At 39.9% G+C, this 20,895-nt stretch overlaps 1 protein-coding gene across 1 annotated transcript; it reads left to right on the forward strand.

The window, feature by feature from the left end:
- Nucleotides 1–157: 157 nt before the first annotated feature.
- Nucleotides 158–19,767, forward strand: wdr95 (WD40 repeat domain 95). Its single transcript, XM_040131074.1, has 30 exons — nucleotides 158–324; nucleotides 842–1,100; nucleotides 2,349–2,402; nucleotides 2,490–2,573; nucleotides 2,743–2,808; nucleotides 3,423–3,653; nucleotides 4,428–4,513; nucleotides 4,647–4,739; nucleotides 4,821–4,866; nucleotides 4,967–5,013; nucleotides 6,214–6,331; nucleotides 6,529–6,598; nucleotides 7,121–7,361; nucleotides 7,451–7,556; nucleotides 8,053–8,204; nucleotides 8,483–8,585; nucleotides 10,086–10,192; nucleotides 10,289–10,368; nucleotides 10,469–10,523; nucleotides 10,610–10,655; nucleotides 11,022–11,081; nucleotides 16,581–16,743; nucleotides 16,835–16,930; nucleotides 17,033–17,091; nucleotides 17,867–17,999; nucleotides 18,124–18,163; nucleotides 18,563–18,651; nucleotides 19,208–19,335; nucleotides 19,448–19,552; nucleotides 19,677–19,767. Exons 1-29 carry the CDS (start codon nucleotides 257–259, stop codon nucleotides 19,514–19,516), a joined length of 2,949 nt encoding a protein of 982 aa, XP_039987008.1. The 5' UTR covers nucleotides 158–256; the 3' UTR covers nucleotides 19,517–19,552; nucleotides 19,677–19,767.
- The last annotated feature ends 1,128 nt before the right edge of the window (nucleotides 19,768–20,895 follow it).

The following is a 20,895-nucleotide window of genomic DNA, read 5'->3' on the forward strand; positions in this document are numbered from 1 at the left end:
TGGTGACAAAACTGCTTCTCCCTTTGTAAGCACAGGGTTTTGTTTTCAGTTTTGTAGTCTCAGTTGTCACTCTTGGTTTCTTAGCTACCATGGAGCCACCTGCTCTGCTCAGGTGTAACGCTAGAGTGAGTGTCAGGTAGACTTGTGTTGGATCTGTCTGATTATCATCTATTTGGAGGTCCGACTAAGGACATGTGGTGTTCTAACGTCTGCTTTTTACAACACATCCACCTTAAAGACACGCCATCTAACAAGGATGCCACTGGGGAAAAAGGTTCGCTCTTCCTCAGCTTCTGGAAGATTAGAAACCCAACATGGGACCAGGTAATCTGCTATTTTGCTGCTCTCCTTAGTAAGTCACACTTGTGTGAAGTGCCATTTCAATTTAGTACCAAATTAATCTTAATCGTACATTTTTTACCCAAAAAGTTTCAATGTCTAGACAGGGGATAATGAGACCATAAGTTTAGGCCTTCCCCTTGTTTCTCTTGTCATGCATTCATCTCTGTCTTGTTCAGATAATGTTTACTGTTGTCATGGTGCTTGAGTTGCCATCTGTGGCCAGACTGAGTAGTTACCATGTAATACAGGGAGTCTGTTCATGTGGGTCTCATAATCACACTCATAAGATCAAACAGATATGTGTGTAGTTTCCACTGTCACTTCTTGTTTAAAGTTTGTAAAAAAAAAAAAAAAAAAATGTAGACTACCCTGAGTCAAGTAAAGATACAGTAAGTTCCTTCTCATACTTATTATTAGGGCCGATATATTTACCTATAGCAACAGTGTACCAAAGAACGGTGCGTACATTTAATCAAGAATAACACCTCAAATCCTCCAGTATCCTCTCTGAACTGGAGGGTGCAGGGGAGAGAACGAGAACCCCTTCAAGGCCTGGATGTCGGGGGGAGAGAGCTGCAGATGACCTCCCAGCGCCTGGACGAGTAAGCGAGGGCAGTAAAGAGCAGCCTGTATGGTTGACGCGAGAGCTGCTGACACAGAACCGGCGAAGACACTCTGTCACACTTGGAGACAAGGCACCAATCATGAGACGACAACACCACAATATGGATTCAGTCGGCGGACTCTGCAGCCTCAAGGTACAGTTTTCAAAACACTGATCTGAAAGGGAAATCAGAGAACTAAATGTGACCTGCTTAAACCTATCTCTGCCTCTCAAAAGTTGTCCTAAGTGTAAATTAGTGTGCGGCTATGGCTTTCCTAAAGTGGCTTCTTTCAGCCACAAGGTGTCACTAGAGTGTTACATCGCTACACTGGCCAGTTTAGAGACTCTTTCCAAAATGCTTAAACTCAGCTTAAGTTCATGTCTCACCAGCAGCAGAAAGAATGTGAGGTACTGCCAAAAGTGCCGTTTTAAATCAAGTTGATGATCAATTTGCTTGTGGGCTGACGGCGCATCGGGCAGGACAATCGATCCCAGAGCCTGTGGATGGCCATGTATCAGGCCAAAGTAAAAAAAAACAAAAAAAACATAGCTGCTGAGCCAGCTATTTAAGAAGGACCCCCCAGTAGATTCGAATTTGAGCTCTCAAACTGACAGGGGTGATAGAATGATGTAGGAGGCTGGTACAAATGCACTGGCTGTGGGTCTGTGGGTTTCGGTTGCAGATGTCAGTTACACAGTTCCTGCTTAATGTAATGAATACTGTGCCATGACAGATAAGGCGGAACAGACTCAGGAGTTCAAAGTTATGCAGCTCCAATAAAGGGATTTGGAAAGCAGCTGAGGTTATGTGAACACTTGCAGCACTGCCATCACTCTGACTGATTAAACAGTTATCTCAACAATTCAGGAGATACCGCAGGGGAAACCTCAACGCTAGTTACATCCTTGAGGAATACGGCTGTTTATCCCTGTAATTTATTAATGATAGATCAAAGAGTGTCATGGATCAAGGAACCGTTGCCGGGAAACTATGGCGAATTGAAGAAAGGGCCTCTAACAGGGAGAGCGTGGCCTGTCATCTGGCCTTGTGCAAGCACCTCAGAGACATGTCATGGCCGGTGGTGGCTTGTTTTGGCCACTACAGATCGTCATTAATTCTCAGAGGTGGAGCCCTAATTGTGTGTGTGGATGATTACACAGTCTTCAGTGTAAAAATGCACTGTTAAGGTCTCCTCTCCAACCTTGATTTGTATTTTTGGCACTCAGACTTTATGAACTGCCCTGGTGAGTGGATTTGAGTGGACTGGAAAAAATGGAAGGGCCAGCTTTGCCCATTAAGCCTAATTACTTGTTTGATTTTGCATTGTTCACTTCTCTTATTATATTCATAATCAACTTACATTTCAGTAATTGGCTTCATTTTTCCTCTCGCTCCAATAAGATTGATGAGACCATATCACTCGACGACCTCCAGAAACTAAAACTAGCATTTGAGGTACTGTATGAACTGCGTCTTTTAAAAACACACAGATGGTCTGGTTATTCATTCCTGTAAGATTTGACTGTATTTATCTTCATAAAGGACTTTGAAATGGGTGGCTTGAGATGCATCGATGCGAAGAATTTTGGACGTATAGTGAAGAAGTGTTTGGGTTTGCCTAACACAGTAAGACAGTGTGACATTTCCCTTTATATCTTACTGTCTCTCAGATTCTCTCATCTCTGTGCTCTCTGGGTCTCACCTCTTGGCAATTAAGGACTAGCATTTGCAGTTGCTTGTTTAATTTACAATTAGTGTCACCTTTCTTTATTCTTTTGTTCTCTGAATTTCACAGAGCAATGCGCAGATTCAAGGGTTATTTAAGAAGATTGATTATTCAGGCCAAGGAAGGATTTCATGGGTGAGATGAAATTCATATTTGTTTCTTATGGAGCATGCAGCCTTTTTATGCAGTGTGAGGGGAAATTGCCTCAGTTCTGAGACTTTTCCATGCATGCTATCACCAGGAATTTGCAATTTTAAAAAAAAAAAGCTAGACCACTATGAAAAAATAACAGGGTTATTTTGGCAAAAGTAATTCATTGTTGGATTTGTGGAGCAAGTTTAAGTGGAACTGACCTGAAGACAGTGATTTGGGCTATATCAGCTTTTCAAGTGCCAACTTGACTGTATGTTGCCTCAAAGGCAATGGTTTCCCAAGTTATAACCTACACTGGTATAAACTTGCTTGACTTCATTTTTAACATCTTTTCAGTGTGTGTTTGTTTTTTCTTGTGCTGGATTGTTTGTCAATTTTTATTGGCTGTATGAATTGTAGAGCTGAAAAAAAAATCTGTCCTGCCTTGCACGCTTGTAAAGAAAAGATTAGAAGATATTTCTACTGTAAATATCTGGTGTAACATTGGAGTATGATTTGAAGTATTTTTCCACAGTTGTACTCACTTTCACGACTGTGGACATGCAGGTTACACAACCTGAACATTAACAGTTCTAACACACAGTAATTCGATGCAGGGTCAGTTCTGCACACACATGCTGCAGGAGCACAAAGAGAGGGAGGAAAGTGCAAGGCGCGGTAAGCAGGTGGCTTTTACTCTGCCGGCCACTATGAAGGCGCTGGGTCCCGGCACTCCCGTCGTCAACATCCACTCCGCCCACGATGGCACCATCTTAACAGTGCAAGAGGACAGTGCTGTTTGCTTCTGGAGCCCTGAACTTAAACCCCTGAAGACCAAACACATATTTGTATGTAAGCTTACCTGAATTCTCTGGTCTCGTTCTGTATTTTTCTTACTGTCAAGACATCTCATGAGAAGACCAAAACCAACAATGTGTTGGTAAATCTGTCAATACTTTCTGACTTCCCTACCTTTTCCTGTGGCACTCAGCCCCGAGCCCTTTGGTTCCTACTGAAGACACAAATCTATCTTATTAAAAAAGGACCACTGTCTATTTTTAGCAGCTGACATTTGCTATCCTGGTGTGTATTTACAGCGGCAGGATGGTGTAGGCCGGATTGACTCAACATAAACTGCAGTGTGTGTGTTCAATGAGGGAACATGTCACATAGTGCAACGGTGTGGTTCACTGATGTGTTTTTAAAACGAGATACAGTATATCTGGCAATACTTGTTAATAGAATCAATTCATCGTTGGTTTGCTTCTTTTCATGGGATTTAATGATGGTAAGAAAAATTCAGAATATCACAATACTTAGCCTGTAGTCCATATGAACAGGTGGTATAAAATGTTTGTGTTATTTTGTCCTGTGTGTGTATAAAAAAAAACAAACAAACACCATGACCACCTTACACAATATTCAATATAGCTGAATCTAAGCTTCTCTCACGAACAGAAATGTACACAAATTAGGCCTTAGAAGTATTATTGCAGGTCTGTTCATTTGGATACCATCATATTATATAGGCGGTCACGTGAATGTGTTCACCTCCTGTACTTTTATATGCAGTTTCAAGAAAGTTTGAGTTTTCAACGCATGGCTTTTGTTATTTATAACAGAATGAAGGGCCCGACAACAGGAAATCAAAGTGGGCAAGTGATTTCACTCTGATGGCAGAGTACAACAAGCTGATAATCGCAACAGGGTAATAAGAAGCAATGTAACAAAATGATATAAAGACTGGACCATTTATTGAGTAGATTCATTATTCTTGGCGTCTGCAGGTCCCACATTATGCTAGGGGTTTGTTAATGGCACATGTCTTCATTATCTTGCAGGGACAGGGAGATCCAGTTTTATGAGCTTTCCACTCTGGAGCCTTATTGCCAGGTTAATGCACTAGACACAGTGCCTTTGACATTAGACTGCGGGTGAGCAACAAAGCTACACGTTGACGCATCTTCTAAATGTCCAAATGAGTCCCTCATTATGTTTGGTGTTTCTTCTCGTAGCTACGCTGGTCCTGATAAATGTTGTATTCTGTATGGAGACACTGAGGTAGGTCATGTTTTAAAACCTCGATCCAATTGTCAGACAAAAAACTATTATTACTTGATTTTAATACAGGGAAAGGTTAATTTTTCTCTTTGTGTTTCAGGGATGTGTGACCATTATTTTAATAACCTCTGTACGCGATACCCTCAGGTAATTGTGCTTTTCTAAAGACCTGCTGCACATATTCCTTGTGTAACTGTATTATTGGTATTCACAGTACACTCTACACAGTTTTTACAGTATAATCCTATTAGGAAATTTTGAGCGTGTTTTCCAGCAATATTCTGTCAGCTATTCAAAGTCAGTGATTAGACTCTTGATTTTCTACACAACCGGCTGACCAAAGACACCTGGGCTGAGCCTGTGGGAGCTGTCAACCATTGACAGCCAATCAGATTTGTTTACTTCTTGTTTCCCTCTCAGATTGTCTTCTCGGCTGATCAAAAGGAATTTGTTGGTGAAAAAAGAAACCTAAAAACATTTTTTTATGAGTGAGAAGTTTTGGACTCTCTACTGACTAACACGACCCGTAGCGGTCATTGCACAGTAAATACCACTTCTGACTCAGAATCCGAATGGCTTAATTTAAGTTATTTTTGAGTGTATACACAATGCAATTTTCATCTTTTCTTTATAATATAGGAATCTTTTGATCATATCACAGAAATATGAAATATTGAGCTTTTAAGGGCAGATATTGGGAGCAGTATAATCAAATGTGTCTTCTTTTTCAATAACATTTAGGATCAAAATGTCTGGCCTCTAATCATTTGTAAATGTATTTAATTTTTTTAAGTAGCAATCACTGAGCGAGGGGGATTCTTCTGGATATCAGATTTTTAGCAGTGAAATTCAGGAGTCATTATGACGTCTTTACAGCAGGTGCCAATGCACCTGATTGTACCAATGTGCCTTACAGCATATACTGTATAAGTTGTTCCAATGTGTCAGTAGATAGCGATTCACTTAATTGCAGCTGTACTGTGTCCAAAACCATTTTAAAGTTCTCAGAATTTTATTCAATCAAATTTGGCACTCTGCGATGTATTCAGCTTGAGAACAGGTAACACGTGAGCTGGATCGATGCCCTGTCTTTCACACGAGGGATCATGCAGTTATTTTGCTCCAGTTATACTGGAACAGAGTGCACGGACTCTATGAACTCCTGAAAAGATTTGCCAGGTTTGACAGTCGGCCACTTCAAAGATGTGTTGTAAAATTATACCTTTGCTTCCTATAGGTTCACTGCCAATCAAGGTAATTATACGTAGTGTACATGTCTGAGACTTTGTCTCAGAAAATGAGACCAGTTTCACAGTTGACTGTTCATCTTAACTTCTCTTTTTATAGACTATGGAATAAATTACCAAAGGTTGAAAACGTACCCAACATAGTGATTGACAACGCAGTGATCTCTCCGAACGTGACGTTTGTCAGATGGAAGGTTCACCGTGACTGGGTGACACAGGTGACATTTTAAAAATTCCATGCACATGTACACACCGTCATTACAAAGAAACATATTTAAGTTCAGCCAAGTGAGAACTTATAATATCTGCAGAAACTGTATAACATTCCATATTGTTCAGTGGGGTAACGTTACTTGTGTTATGAACAGATAATGCTTGAATAGACTGAGCAACTAATTTATCTCTCTGAATTTAGGCAAAATATTTTCAAAGTTTCCAAGCTGTTGTCTCTTCATCAAATGAAGAATCCTCTTCTCTGGTTATAGGTAATTTATGTTCAGCTAGTTTCTCTGGCTTTTTTTTCTTTTGTAGAACATGTTCAGCACGAGCAGAAAAATGAAAAAAACTGTCCAGGATTTTTATTATTGTTACCTGGTCTTAAAACACATCCTTACCCGTCTGCTCTTACACTCATGGTTTCTCTAATGAAAGAACGAAAAATTTAAAAGAATTCAAAAGATGCACGCTGAAACTGACGGTAAAAAAAATATCCTTTCAAGTGTCCTTTTTAGTCTACAATGTGCAGTAATTATAATCAGTGTTGAACATGAGGCAGCCTGGTTGGAGCGCCAACCAATGCCTGTGTGTGTGTGTGTGTGTGTGTGTGTGTGTGTGTGTGTGTGTGAGAGAGATCACCAATGTACATGGGCATGTCCACTGGCCAGCTTGGTCATTTATACTGGTAAATGCTCAAACTTGAACCACAAAGCATGTTTTGATTGATGCTCACACACATGGCCGTGTGATAAAACGCTTTTTGCTTTGTTTTTTTTCTTTTCCTTCTTGAGGCTGTGTGCTGCCTTTAACAGACGCTGAGCAGCGGTTGAATGAGATCAGAGAGGCCTGCTATGAAGGCAAGACCAAGAAGGTCCAACTGAGTTGGACTCCACAGGTCCGGGCATCATGTGACCGGACAGTTTTCAACATTTCCAAAGGTGTCAAGACCTTTGACCTCTGTGAGAAGCACAGCTTGTTGGTCACTGGAGGCATGGACAGACTCATACGAATGTGGAACCCGCATTTTTCTGGGTGAGGGACCAGGATTCAGTGGGCTTTCTTTAAGACAATTAACATCAACTTAAAAAACCACCTCGTCTCGGTTCTCTTCTTCTTCTTAGGAAACCAACTGGTATTTTGAAAGGCCACTCTGCTCCTGTTGTCTACCTCTGCATCTCCTCTGAGGACAGCCAGATCTTCTCTGTCTCCACTGACAGCGCTGTGAAGGTGATACAGGTCTCATTTTTTATGCGTCACCTGTGATTTTGTATCTTCCCAATGATCCAAATGAATACAACATTTGTATTACCATAAATGCATTAACCACAGTGGGCATTTCACCAGCAGTAGTGGAAAGAAACTCATTACGTTTCCACTGCATGCTATTTTTTTTTACTTCTACTCCACTTTACTTTACAGATGAAGATTTTACACATAAATTTATTACCAATGTATAAAATATGATGCATTCTTACAGATTAAACATCCAAGTATAAAAAGCAGTATGAATTAAGTTCAAGATCGACCAGCTACAGCGTTGAAGTACACAGTAACACTGATAAGAGCCATTCTGCATGATAATGATGTACTTTAACTTCCGTAAAATTTTAAATGCAGGACTTCTACTTTTAATGGAGCATTTTTATATTATGATATTGCCACTTGTACTTAAGCAAATGATGTGAATACTTCTTCCATCGCTGTTCACCCGTTCCCATTTCAGATCTGGGATGTTCAAGACCAGTGTTGCCTGTTTACAGCAGACCCCAAAGCCAGCGGGATTCACGGTGACATAACCGCGTGCTTGTATTCGTCTGCTATGAAATCCCTTTTCATTGCGGCAGACTGTGTGACTGTGTTCTCCCTGAAGATAAGGTGGGTTCTGATGCGTTTGTACATCATAGAATCCAATGTGCTCTGAAGATATTTTGAAAATATTCCTCAAATGTGCTCATTTTAGGATAATGGCGTGGGCTCTAACAATAAAAAAAATAAAGACAGCTGATGATTTTGAAGATTTCATGTTAGAGGATTAAATTCCCAGTTTCACCCAAAAGATACAGATTTTGAGTTATTTTGTTCTTCGGAGATGATTGCAGCTCCTTATTGTTCTTCACGCTGTTATCCAGTTTTGTATCTTTTTCCTCTGCAAGGCCACAGTTTTGCAGCCGTCTGACTGTTTCGCATAATGAGCCTGTAATGTGCTGCGGCTACAGTGAGGAGTTTCGTCAAGTCGTCAGCTGCACTGAAGGATCTGTGAGTAAATTAGTGCTTTGCAAAATCGCGGACACAGATGACCAGCTTGACATTTCCGCTGAAAAAGAGAATCCAGTTTGAGTTGAAACAGGAACACGCAGGGTCGGCTCTAGCCATTTGGTGCCCTGGGTGAGATTAGGATCTGGAGAAAGTAACTAGGTACATTTACTCAAGTACTGTACTTAATACAAATTTTAGGTACTTGAACTTTAGTTGAGTATTTCCATTTTATGCTACATTATACTTCCAGCCCACTACATTTCAGAGGGAAATGTTTGACTTTCTATGACACTACATTTATTTGACAGTTTATAATGACTTTTAAGATGAAAATTTTACACAATGGATAATATGACAAGCTTTTAAAACACAACACGTTGTTGAAGATTAAACCAGTGGTTTCCAGCCTTTTTGGCCTCTGACGTCTTACAGAAAGCAGCGTGTGTAGTCGGGGTCACATTTCAGATGTTTATGAGTTGTTAGCAGCTCCACCAAATAGTGATTTTTCCCTCTAAACTTCTCACATGGTTTCATTTCAATAAATGTTCGAGGGATACCTCATAACACAAACTGATTTGTGTATCAGAGCTTTGTTTTTATATCTTTCCTCTCCCATTAATCGTCTCACGACCCCTCAGATTTATCTGTATATAAAACTGTACATAAAGTAGTTCAAATTATCTCCACCTCCAGCAGCTACAACAGTAACAGGCTGCTTACACACTGATGCTTCAGTATTAATCATCTAATGGTGTCTTATATGATAATATTTCATTCATGAGGACCAGCCCAAGACTTTTACATCTAGATTTTAACTACATTTTGCAGCTAATACTTATGTACTTTTTCTTAAGTAGGATTTTTCATGCAGGACTTTTGCTTATGATGAAGTATTTTTACATTGCTGTATTGGTACTTTCACTTAAGTAAAGGATCTGAATACTTCTTTCACCAGTGCTTTTTCTTCTTTTCCTCGTCCTCCTCTTTTCTCTGTTTTTGTCCTTGCGCACCTGAAGGCGTGGACCTCTTCATAACGAAAAGGTTTAAGCTACTAATAACCGAGGCGTCCCTCTGACTGATCCATCCTAGCATCTGCCATCAGTCAGTCAGTCAGTGTTACGTCCTAGGCTTGGGCTTAGCGATGCACAATGACGCATCCCGGGGTACCCATCACCCCCCACTCTCAGTGTGCAGTGTAAGGCAGATGAAAAACTGTGAGGAGCAGCAGTGTCTATTCCATCATGTTGTCAACTTGTGACTGACAGTTCAGAGGGCGCAGTATGTTTATTATTGAAATTAAAAGGCTGTTATTGTTGATAATGTTGTTACTGTAACCATGATTGATAAAATTATTTGAGTGCCATACTCTGCTCTTGTGGCAGCCACCCGACAATCTGCAAACTAGGCAACCGCCTATGTAGCCTATGCCACAAACCTGACCATTATATTTAATGTGACATATGCCGACTGCACACTTAACCCAAATTTGACTGTTTTCAGGTGGTGAAAGTCTGGGATTTTGACACTGGGCATCAGGTCTTTGAGTTTGGTGGCACACATGATCTGTCTGCCATCACGTGTATGGCGTTTGACCTCAAAGGGCGGAGGTACGGTACATGAAGCAGTTTGTGAAGTGTTTCACTTTTCAGGAAGTATGTTTAGCCCCTACGTTTTCACACTACAGTACGTTCTTGTGTTTGCAGACTCATCACAGGTGGGAGAGATGGAAGCTTAAAGATCTGGAACTTCAACAATGGTCAGTGCCTAAAGACACTAAAGAAGGGTACGTATTGTCATTTTTTCATTACTCCCTGAAAATTAAAAGGTTCGAAATACAGTATTATCTAGTAATTGTGAAAAATCATGTTCAATCTTTCCTACAGACGGTAAATGTCATGAGGTGTGTGACTGCATTTTTCTGAAAGTTCACAGGAATTGGTAAGTAATGATGTGATAGTTGTCAAATGTTCTTTGCTCAGTGTAAATGTGATTCCATGCTGAGCTTGAGCAATTTATTTTTGAAGCTATGTGATGTCTGTCGGCCAGGACCGGAAGATTGACATTTACTCAGTGAGTATGAGAGAAAAGACAGAAATTGAGGTTTTATTTGTCAGTTGTATTTCAGAAATCCCAATCCCATTATTTCTCCAATTCCTCCAACCCTCCATTGTATTGCATACCATTTCCATTTGTTTACATTGTCATTACCAGCTGAACTCCATTCTGATACAGCAAAAAAAAAAAAAGATAAATAGTTCATGCCACATATAGCCTGTTTTGAAATTCATTATAAAACCAGAAAATTGAGAAATAAGTCTGCACATTTTTGTTGCATGTTGAATGACTCTTCTTGTCATAGTCAGGTTAATAAGCTCTAATAGGATGTTCTACGAGCCACTGTTGTAAAATGTAAAATGTCTCCTGTTATTTTGTCAGGACATACCTGAGGACCTTCGTCATGTCCAGAGGCCACAGCCTTCATGGCAGGATGATCTGGTGATCAATGAACAGAAAACTGTCTTGACAGTAACTATGAGAAAAGATGTTCAGGCAGGAAAAAAAAAAATTATTATTTCAATGGGTTCCAACTGAGAGTTTGTTTTCCCTCTGGGACATTTATTTCAGGCAGACTAGATGACAGCGGTAGAGACATTGGATGGATTCAATCGTTATTCTTCCATTGTTGTTGCTGAAAGCGACAAGAGGACAAATTGTGTCTTTTTGTTGTGAACTGAATGCGTGATCAAAAACACACCAGGCAAAGACACAGAATCAGCTAGCTCTATATTTATTCAATTACCACCTTATTTATCTATTTATGATGGTCATGGCAAAAGCAGATGTGGTTTTCCTTTTTTTTTTAAATAAAATTATTAAATGACAGTCTACCTTTTCCAGTAGTTGAAAGTAACTAGGTGTATTTACGCAGGTGTTGTACTTGTTCTTGAGGTACTTTGAGTATTAGCGTTTTATGCCACTTTATAATTGTAATCCACTACAGTGCAGAGGCAAATATTGTACTTTTTACTTCTCTACATTTATTTGTAAGCTACAGACGATTGACAAATCAAAGGAAAAATCTGAAAAATGAGTGCAGGAACGGGATGACGATGCCCCCATCCATCGGGCGCGAGGAAAATGATGTGAATCAGATGCAATGGCCTTCGCAGTCACCAGACCTAAACCAAATGGAGCACCTATGGGAGATTTTGGGCCGATGTGTTAGACAGCTCTCTCCACCACCATCATCAAAACACCAAATGAGGGGCTATCTTTTGGAAGTAGTGGTGTTCATCCTTCCAGTAGAGCTCCAGAGATTTGCAGAATCAATGCCAAGGTGCACTGAAGCCGTTCCGGAGGCAGGTGGTGGCCCAACACCTTATTAAGACTGGTTTTTCCTTTAATTTGTCACTTGTCTGTATGTTGTAGGTTATAAAACATTATAAAAACATAATGCATATAGAAAGCTTATAAAATGTGATCTATTGTTATAGTCTTAAGTACCCAGTAGTATAGAAAGTAGTTAGAATTGGCCCCACGTTGAGACATACAACATCAAAATGCTGTTTACAAGTTAATGCATCAGTAACAGTAATCAAATAATATACATATAATTTACAATATTATAATATAATATTATAAGACTCCATCTGTCCCCTCCTGCATACTGAGTACTTTTACTTTTGACACTTGAAGTATATTTTGCGGATACTCCTTCTATATGTTTACTTGGGAAAAACTTTGAGTGCAGGACTTTTACCTGTGATGAAGTATTTTCTGTATTATGTCGTCGGTACTTTTACTTAAGTAAAGGATCTGAATATTCTCACATCTAGTAAGATAAGATAAGTCAAGTTTCAGACGCGCTTTAACCTGTACACCTATTTATGTATCAACTTATGTCTGTCTGTGTGTACAGAGTCTTGCATATAATGCTGCATTTCCTTCTTGGTGTCACAAATTGATCTGCCTAAATCATAAAGTGGGGTTCCTTGGCCAGTTCTGTCCATACTTTAGTTCAGTCACTGTGGCACCATCGGGGCAGTGAAGATAAAGCTTCCTTGCTGGTTCTATGTTCATATTACGCAGGAAGGACGTTGTAGTCTTTGGTCCCAAAAATCGTTTTTGCTGACTGGCTGGAAAGCTCAGAGAGAGATGGATAACAAAGCTTCCTTGATCTCTGCCCTACTGCGCAGCATCGCCTGCAGAAAAATTTTAACTCAAGCAGTGAGTTACCCCCCATCTCCCTTTTATCCTTCCTCTTTCCTTGTTACATATCTCTCAGTTTTGAGATTTTCTATTACATTCTGTATTTTTGAATGTTTTAGTTTCTTTTCATAAATCTACCATCCTCATGTACCACTGCTGTATAGACACTAATACCATAATATATATACTATTCTATAATACTAATTGATCATACTTAGTCAAGTTTTCTCCCATACACATTACTGTTGATATCTTCACATCACTTTTCACAGTTTCACAGTGCCGCCAAGCTTCGACCTGTCAGTATACCTGTAGTTTATGACAGGCTCTGCTCCAGAGAGTCTGAGTTCTTGCTGAAATGTTTGGATGGTTTTATCACTGCCTCAGTTCAGAACACGAGGTGCACTAAAGGCCCTTTGTAATCCCACCATAGTGTCTCCAAGTGTTACCTCAGTATTTTATCCTGTCGTCTTTCTTGCACGTTTTTTGTTACCTCCGCCAAGTGTTGTTTTTTGGTTTGTCCCTTGGTTTGTTTTTTTATCAACAGGATTATGCAAAAAGTACTGAACCAATTTGCACCGAACTTGGTGGAGGGATGAGGCATAGGCCAGGGAAGAACCCATTACATTTTGGGGCAGATCCGGATCATTCACTATGAATTTGAATTTGTTTTCTCTTAAGTCTGGTGTATGTTGTTTGACATTGGCCTTGGTAGAGGAATGCACTCTACTGAGTGCATACCAGTTTGTAAATGAAATTGTATCAGGATTAAATTTGGAGCAAACATTTGGGAACGTGATTACTGTGTATTCTAAAAGATAAACATTAAACAGTATTGCATGGAAAAAAAATCATCATTAGAAATGTAGATCTTTCAACCCTCTGAAATTTCATAGTTTTATACTCTAAGGCATGACAGATAGCTGCTAAGCCCCCTGATATTCTTTGGGGAATTTTATTTCCCATCAGTGATCATTTTGTCAGAGTATGTTTTCCTTTTTTTGGTGGATGTCTCATTGCGAAAGAAAGTACTCAGGCTTCAGACTACAATATTTCCTACAAGCAAAAGCAGGCAAAATGTAATATTTTTCATTACAATTACTACTGAATCAATAAACAGGACTCTGGAGCAATGCTAGTGGCTCTATGATGTTGTGCTTTGGCGAGATTGTCCTCCTGTAAAAAAACAAAAACAACCACAGACCACAGACCAGGTCATCTGTGCAAGCAGCTCATTACGACCCATAGTTATGTTTTTCTTGCTAGGTGACCTTTGGCGATCGTAGTAATTACGGCGGCAGCAAAAGAGGAAGTCGGGTGATGTATCATTATAGAGTGACAAAGGCTGCATAAGCAGGAGGAGGTTGGGGTGGATGCATGGGTTGAGAAAACACAGGATTTTCACACAGGAGACCACTGTTTGTTTCCAGTGTGATCCAGCGATCATTGTTTCTTTCATCCATGACTGTTTCACAGCCTTAACTGCGTGTTTTCTTTAATGTAAACATGATGATAACGGTCCTCATACCCTAAGGAAGTGCTTACTTAACCCAAACCACAATCTTTTCCCAGACCTATCTAAGTATTTTTTGTGTCTAAACCTAACCAATCTGTGACCGTTCCGTAACATGCCCACAATGTCAATGCAAACATGCTGATGTTCAGCAGATATGATTTTTACTATGTGCACCATCCTAGTTTAATGTGTTAGCATGGTTAAATTTGCTAATTATATCTAAACACAAAGTACAGGTGAGGCTGATGGGAATGTCAGTAGTTTTGCAGGTTTTATTGGACACATTAACATTTTCACCTGGAGGCAAAGTCAGGGGATCACCAAAAATCATTAGGACTTATTGTCTGAGAACCATATCCTTTAAATAGTAATAACAATATTTCACTAAAAACTAAATTCCTTTTTCTCTTACATATATGATACAACATAACAGACATTGCACTTATTTAATTTAAACTTCAGGTAAAATCTCCAATGAGTGCAATATTTCCATCAGCCTTCTTCTTTGAAGGTGAATCATGCCCTCAAAGCCGTATAATCAATCCCCAGTAATATCACACCATGGATTACAGTTTCTCTATCTGATTTTACCTGTATAATGTGGTCAGATTACCTGTAACAGGTAAAAAACAAACTGAGGAAAACCTGATTCTCACTAACGCTGAATGATCCATTGGAAATCGTGATGCTGAGTACCCTGCCATCTCTTTCATTATGGCTGGTGGTTACGCTCACCCCCTAAGAGTCCCATTAACAGAGCAGAAAGATTGCATTAGAGTGGCCAGTAAAAAAAAGGGGGGCTTCTTTGATTATCTACAGAGCCCTCTCTTGAAATTGTTTTTCATTAATGGCCTGCAGGAGGAAGATCAATGGGTTGTGCCTCCTTCCCTTATCCGCTGAGCCTCGGGTTCACTCTGAATTTTTCTGTTGCTCCAGATGGCCAGTCTTGTGTTGCATCTCATTAAAATTTTAAAATGTGGCCCAGTTCAGCTAAATATTTCACTTTGGCATGGAGAATAATATAGGCTCAAAAATGCCATCTGCTTTTCCTGATTTGGTTCGTGTTGTGTACAGTTTCTTGTTGGCAGCATCCCTCCAAGCAGATATTCCCGTTGAGTTCAGTGAGAAATAAGCTCATGAAGAGCAAGATGAATCACTTTGTATTAGTGTGAGGTGCAGCAGCAGGAGTAATGTTTGGCTTGTCAGCTCGCTCAGGGGTTTGACATAAAGTCAGCTGCTGATCCAGAATGAGCGGCACACTTGGTCACATTATTGTAAGACCCAGGCTTCAGTTAAAGTTCTTTGACATTCATACGTTCCTTGAAACAAGTCATTTTGAAACATTTTCCCTCTCCCATGTTTAATGAGACTCCTTAGCTCTTCGGACAAACATTTCTTTGAAATTTTTGGTAAACAGTTTTGTGGCCTTTAAGACGTCCACTTATTCTGTGAGGTGCGCAAAATCCTCGATCATTTCCAGGTTAAAGAAATAATACGACATTTTGGGATAAACGATGATTCGCTTTCTTGCCAAGAGTTAAATGAAAAGATTGATACCACCTCTCAAGTCAGCAAAATGTCTCATAAATAAGCTGCCAACAGCAGCTGGAAACACAGAGAAACAGATAGCTAGTGCTAGATGGCTGGCTCTGTTAGTAGTAGTTAGTTTTTACACTTCAGTTTTAAAACGGATTTGAAAAACGAGTGAGCTTTAGAGGTGCTGGAAGGCGTAATTTGCTAGGTTTGGAAAGAACAACGCTAGCTATCTTTCTGCTAAGCTAAGCTAAAGAGCTGATGCTGAATCTTCACATTTACCATAGAGACAAGAGATTGGTATCAACCTTCTCATCTAACTCTTGGCAAGAAAGCCAGGGGGATGGAGGACATTTCTTTCCCCCAAAATTTTCACAAAAGCTATTACTTTAAAGTTTTTTTATGGCCTGTACCATTAAGACCATATCAGGCTTTTATCTGCTAAACCATGTTTGGCTTTAGAAAAGGAGACAGCAGAAACGTCTTTACTTGTCAGTTAGGGCACAAACTTTGAAGCTCAACCTATTTCAACAGACAGCTAAAAACACCCTCAAAAGAAGGAAAAAGTAATACACTATTGTTTTATGTGCAAAGAAAGGTAGGAATCCTATAATAACTCAGTCATGACTGAAATAATATCATCTGATCTGTTGACCTGCATGTTATATTTGACTTGGCAATAATAAAACTTCTTATGCTCTAGTTGTTAGGGAGACTCACAGTTTGTCTTTCTTCAGAAAAATGGCCATAATGAGGACATCCTTTGTGTGGCCCAGTGTCCCCCGTCTCTCCTGGCCACCAGCAGTTATGATGGCGAGATTATAGTGTGGAACGTGGTTTCTGGACGTATACAGTGTCGGTTTGTCAGCCCTCATTCAGCTGAACACCAAAATGTTGAAGGTGATTCTGGAGCTTCAAAGTGAATGATGAATATACTGTATTCAATGAAATCCTCTGTGACCAGAACATTGCATTTGTCTCTGGCATATAGGACTGGACACAAGTGTTCCCAGCATCATTTTCCTGAAGAACCTCAAGTTACAGCAGTTTTCCTCGGCTACAGCTCTCTTGTCTGCTGGGGCAATGGGTAAGTGTTATGAACAACGCTAATTACAGCGCAAGATTGCACCTTACAACCTTCCCCACTGTCTTTCAGTATCGTGTTAATTATGTATTTTCTCCTTTAAAGGCTGTATAAATATCTGGAACGTGCTCGGTGGAGGGGAGTTTGTGAGCAGCTTCAAAGCTGTAAGATATTTTACTTGACAGTGTTCCTCAGTTTGACTTTTGGACATCAAGAAGTAGAGCTCCAGTTGTACTTTTCTTACTCCTCTCTCCAGAATCGCTGATTAAAGAATAAGCTAATTCGTATTGTACAGCTTCTTTGCTCAGCTCTAGTTTTTAAACAGCTAGAAGGTATACCTTCCTTGCAGCCACATGATACAAAGCAGGGACCCTTAATTTTTGGAGGTGGATGAATATGCGGGCATCTGGGGCAGTCCTCCCCAAAGCTGAAATAAAATATGTGCCTATGAAATTCTTTTTAAAAAGCAGAAATTGTCTTTTTAGGCTTTACAGCTTCAAAATGTTAAACATTTCCACAAAAGACACACAAAAAGCCCTAAAAACATTTTTTGCTTTACTATCACATCCCATTTGTGTTACCTAGCGACAATGGCTCTGAACAATTTTAAGGTGCTCTTATTTTCTTCATGATTAGTTTCTACAATTTGTCGCCTGCCAGGCACATTCTGTATTATATTATATATCTAATTATCTGCAGAGGACTATTATCCAGGGCATTGTATTAAATCTGCCTGCAGGGAAAGAAACATTTAGTCACCACAGGGGAGAAAACTGTTTGGTATTAGTGTTTGATTTTGTCCCTTTTATTCTGTTAGTTTGAGCGGGAGAGAGCCATTGCCAAACCATGAAAATTAATAGCTGGTGATACTGTATGGCTGTGCAATGACAGAAAGGTACTCATATTGTAATTTTTTTTTTTTTCCCCCCCAATTTGCAGTCTAGATTCAAACAAAAGATTACAAAACTGGCTATAACAGACAAGGACGCATTGCTGTATGCTGCCGACCGAATTGGTTACATCTATGTTTACAACATGAATAAGTTTGCCCCTGAGCAAAAATCACCAAGAGGTTAGCTTCATTTATTTCCTGCCTTTGCCTTTGATTAGACATACAGTGAAAATATGAAGAGGCAGTGTCTATCGGAACATGCTAATTCACATTTTGAGAGTGTTTCTGTTTTCCCTTTATTCAGCTGAAAACTTCTGGCGTGCCCACACCAGCAGAGTCTCTGGGTATGTGAACTAAAGACAGTTAATGCACGGTGCATCTTTCCATGGTCAGTAATTCCTCGTCACTAGTGTATAATTATTGGGTGACTGCAGTCAAAGAGCAGTTCGACTTTGGGTTGTGTCCTTAACTCTTAGCTTGTTGTATACTTAAAACTCCCCGTGGGTACATCCTTAGTGGAACCAATCATTCTCAGTCTGGGGTGTCGGTGGCAGCAGGAAAAGCATAGATTCCCCCAGCTGCAGCAAACAAACTACGTGTCGTCTTAAACAGATGATCAGTAATGGTGAGCTGCTGCCCAGGATGTATTTGCCATCAGATGCACCAACAAAGTGGATGATTTAGAGTGTTTTGCCAGAAATGCCTTCTCCCATTTTGTCTCATGTCTCTTTATTCCGGTCAAGCCTGCAGGTTGTTGACAATGATCAAGTGGTGCTTACCTCATCCACAGACTACACTGTGCGCCTTTGGAGTACACATGGAGAATTCATAGGTGGGTGACATTTTGCATCCGTCAATCCCCTCATTCTGGACATTATTAATGTTCATGCAAGCAACATTAATCTTTAGCATGGTGCAGTGCTTAAGGTAGAACTGATATTTAAGGGCGTGTTCATTTCAATGTGACAGTACAGGCTGGATTAACCCACAAGGGGGTCCAGGGGTAAAAATGTGCTGCTGGGCCCCTGAGGTCCCCCCTTCCTCTCACTCTCTGTGCAATGTGTATGTGCCCTGTCATCTTCAAGTACCCATCAAGTACAGTGCAGACTGAAAACTACACAGCAGTTTAATTAGGTTTTTTCAGCACTCATAAGCTAGACCGTTACCTGTGCCATGTAATTACAATCGTACCAAAAAACATGTTGCTTACTCGGACTGTAGGAGATGCGCTGCACAGTAGGGCAATGCTGCAGAAAAAATATTTTCAAATAGATTCAGACATTGTAACATTTTAAGAAGTCACAGTTTTGACTTTGTCACACTCACTTGGCACTATGCCGTACAATTTGGCCAAACATTAAATGGACAATTTTGGTCTTCATCCACAGGCACCTTTGGGCAGTCTGAGAGCTGGAGCATCCACATCTCGTCTTCCTGGATGCATCCTGCAGTCCCCTATGAGGTTCTGATACATCCTCTGAGCATGCCAGATAATGAAATTTTGAGCGTAAAAAAGGTGAGCTGCATTATTTCACAAATGATTTTCTGAGCTTCTCTCTCTGTCTTTTCACCCTTCAAATGTTGAACCGAACTCAACTTCGCCTTCTCCTCTTGCGGCATAATTGCAGTCAGAGATGCATAGTAAGTTGAGACTTCCTCCGACATCCATCAGTGGCACAGACATTGAGGAAGATTAAAAGCCTGTTTTACCCAAAGGAACACTGGGAGACTGGGTGAGTTATAACCCTTACAACAGCAGAGACTACTGTACATGTGCAATGCAAGTCTTACACCAGACTCAGCTGAAAACGTGACAGATTTATATTTAGAGTGAGTGTATCTTCTTTTGCATTTCAGACTCTGTCATGAAACTGTCGGGCATACTAACAAGCTATCGAACCACTGAGCTCTGAGAAGCATTGATATTGTGGAGCCACCAAACACCAGTGTAAGACCTTACCTCTCCCTCCGTTCCACGTATTGATTCTCTCATAAGCAGCACTGAGGAACTGGAGTCAACTGAATAAGATGAAACTGTATTGATCACACGTAGGAAACTGGGTCATTGCAGCATCCAATACTATAAAGACAGAAAAAGGACAAATAAAATATATTGAAATAATAGTGACAAAATGGGGTATATGTAATCTTACACAACTGGCTTTCTCATAAGAGAACCATAAAAAGTTAAAAAAAAAAACAAAAACGGATGAATGAAAGTGTGAAAATGTGGGTTGCAACAATAAGATGCTTTGAACAAAGAAATAAAAGCTTTTTCAGAGTGTTTTTACGCAAACTTCAGGCTGTTGTCATTCGCATTTTGAAACACACAACTGTCCACATCTTAGTGAAGAGAAGCAAAATGGGCTGGGAACTCTATACTATTAGACTACAGCAGCAGGGATGACTTTGACATTTATGACTTCCTCAGTATTTTGATTGTCTACAGAAACACACCAATGTGTAAAGTAATAGAAAGAATGTGCTCATTGATATTCTTTAATATAACAAATATTTCAACTAAGCCTGTAATTATTTTTTTTACAGATACATCCAATATTTTTATAATGACAACAGATCACATTACTACTTGCATGTGAAAGGGGTCCCTCATAGTGATAGTCGCCGAAGCTTTATAGCATTTTCCAGTTTTCCGTTTTGGTTCATGTTCGCATATTTGGCCAAGAGGGCAGATGTTTTAAGAAAAAAAAAAAAAAGCTCTAAAAATCGACTTTACACTACCTGCTCAGCACTAAACAGAAGACGGACAAAGTTAGAAAACTAGCTGGTGAACCTAGTGGCGCACTTAGCAGCTAAAGAGCCAGATATTTCCCTCGTGAGTTGGTGGAGAGTAAAACAGAGTTAAAAGGAGAGTGAATATTGGACGTATCAGCTGGAGCCAGGGAGTTCATTATATCAGTTTTGAAGAATTACTGGCTGGGATACAGAGAATTTATTGTTACTGAGCCAGCTGCCCAGACCTGATTCTGAAAATATGATTAAATTATAAGAAAGAAAAAAAAAACATATCATACAGTTTCTGTGATAATGGCTCTAGTTTGCATAATACATTTCT

Source organism: Xiphias gladius, chromosome 7, assembly GCF_016859285.1.
Source record: "Xiphias gladius isolate SHS-SW01 ecotype Sanya breed wild chromosome 7, ASM1685928v1, whole genome shotgun sequence".
In the NCBI taxonomy this organism is placed as follows: domain Eukaryota; kingdom Metazoa; phylum Chordata; class Actinopteri; order Istiophoriformes; family Xiphiidae; genus Xiphias; species Xiphias gladius.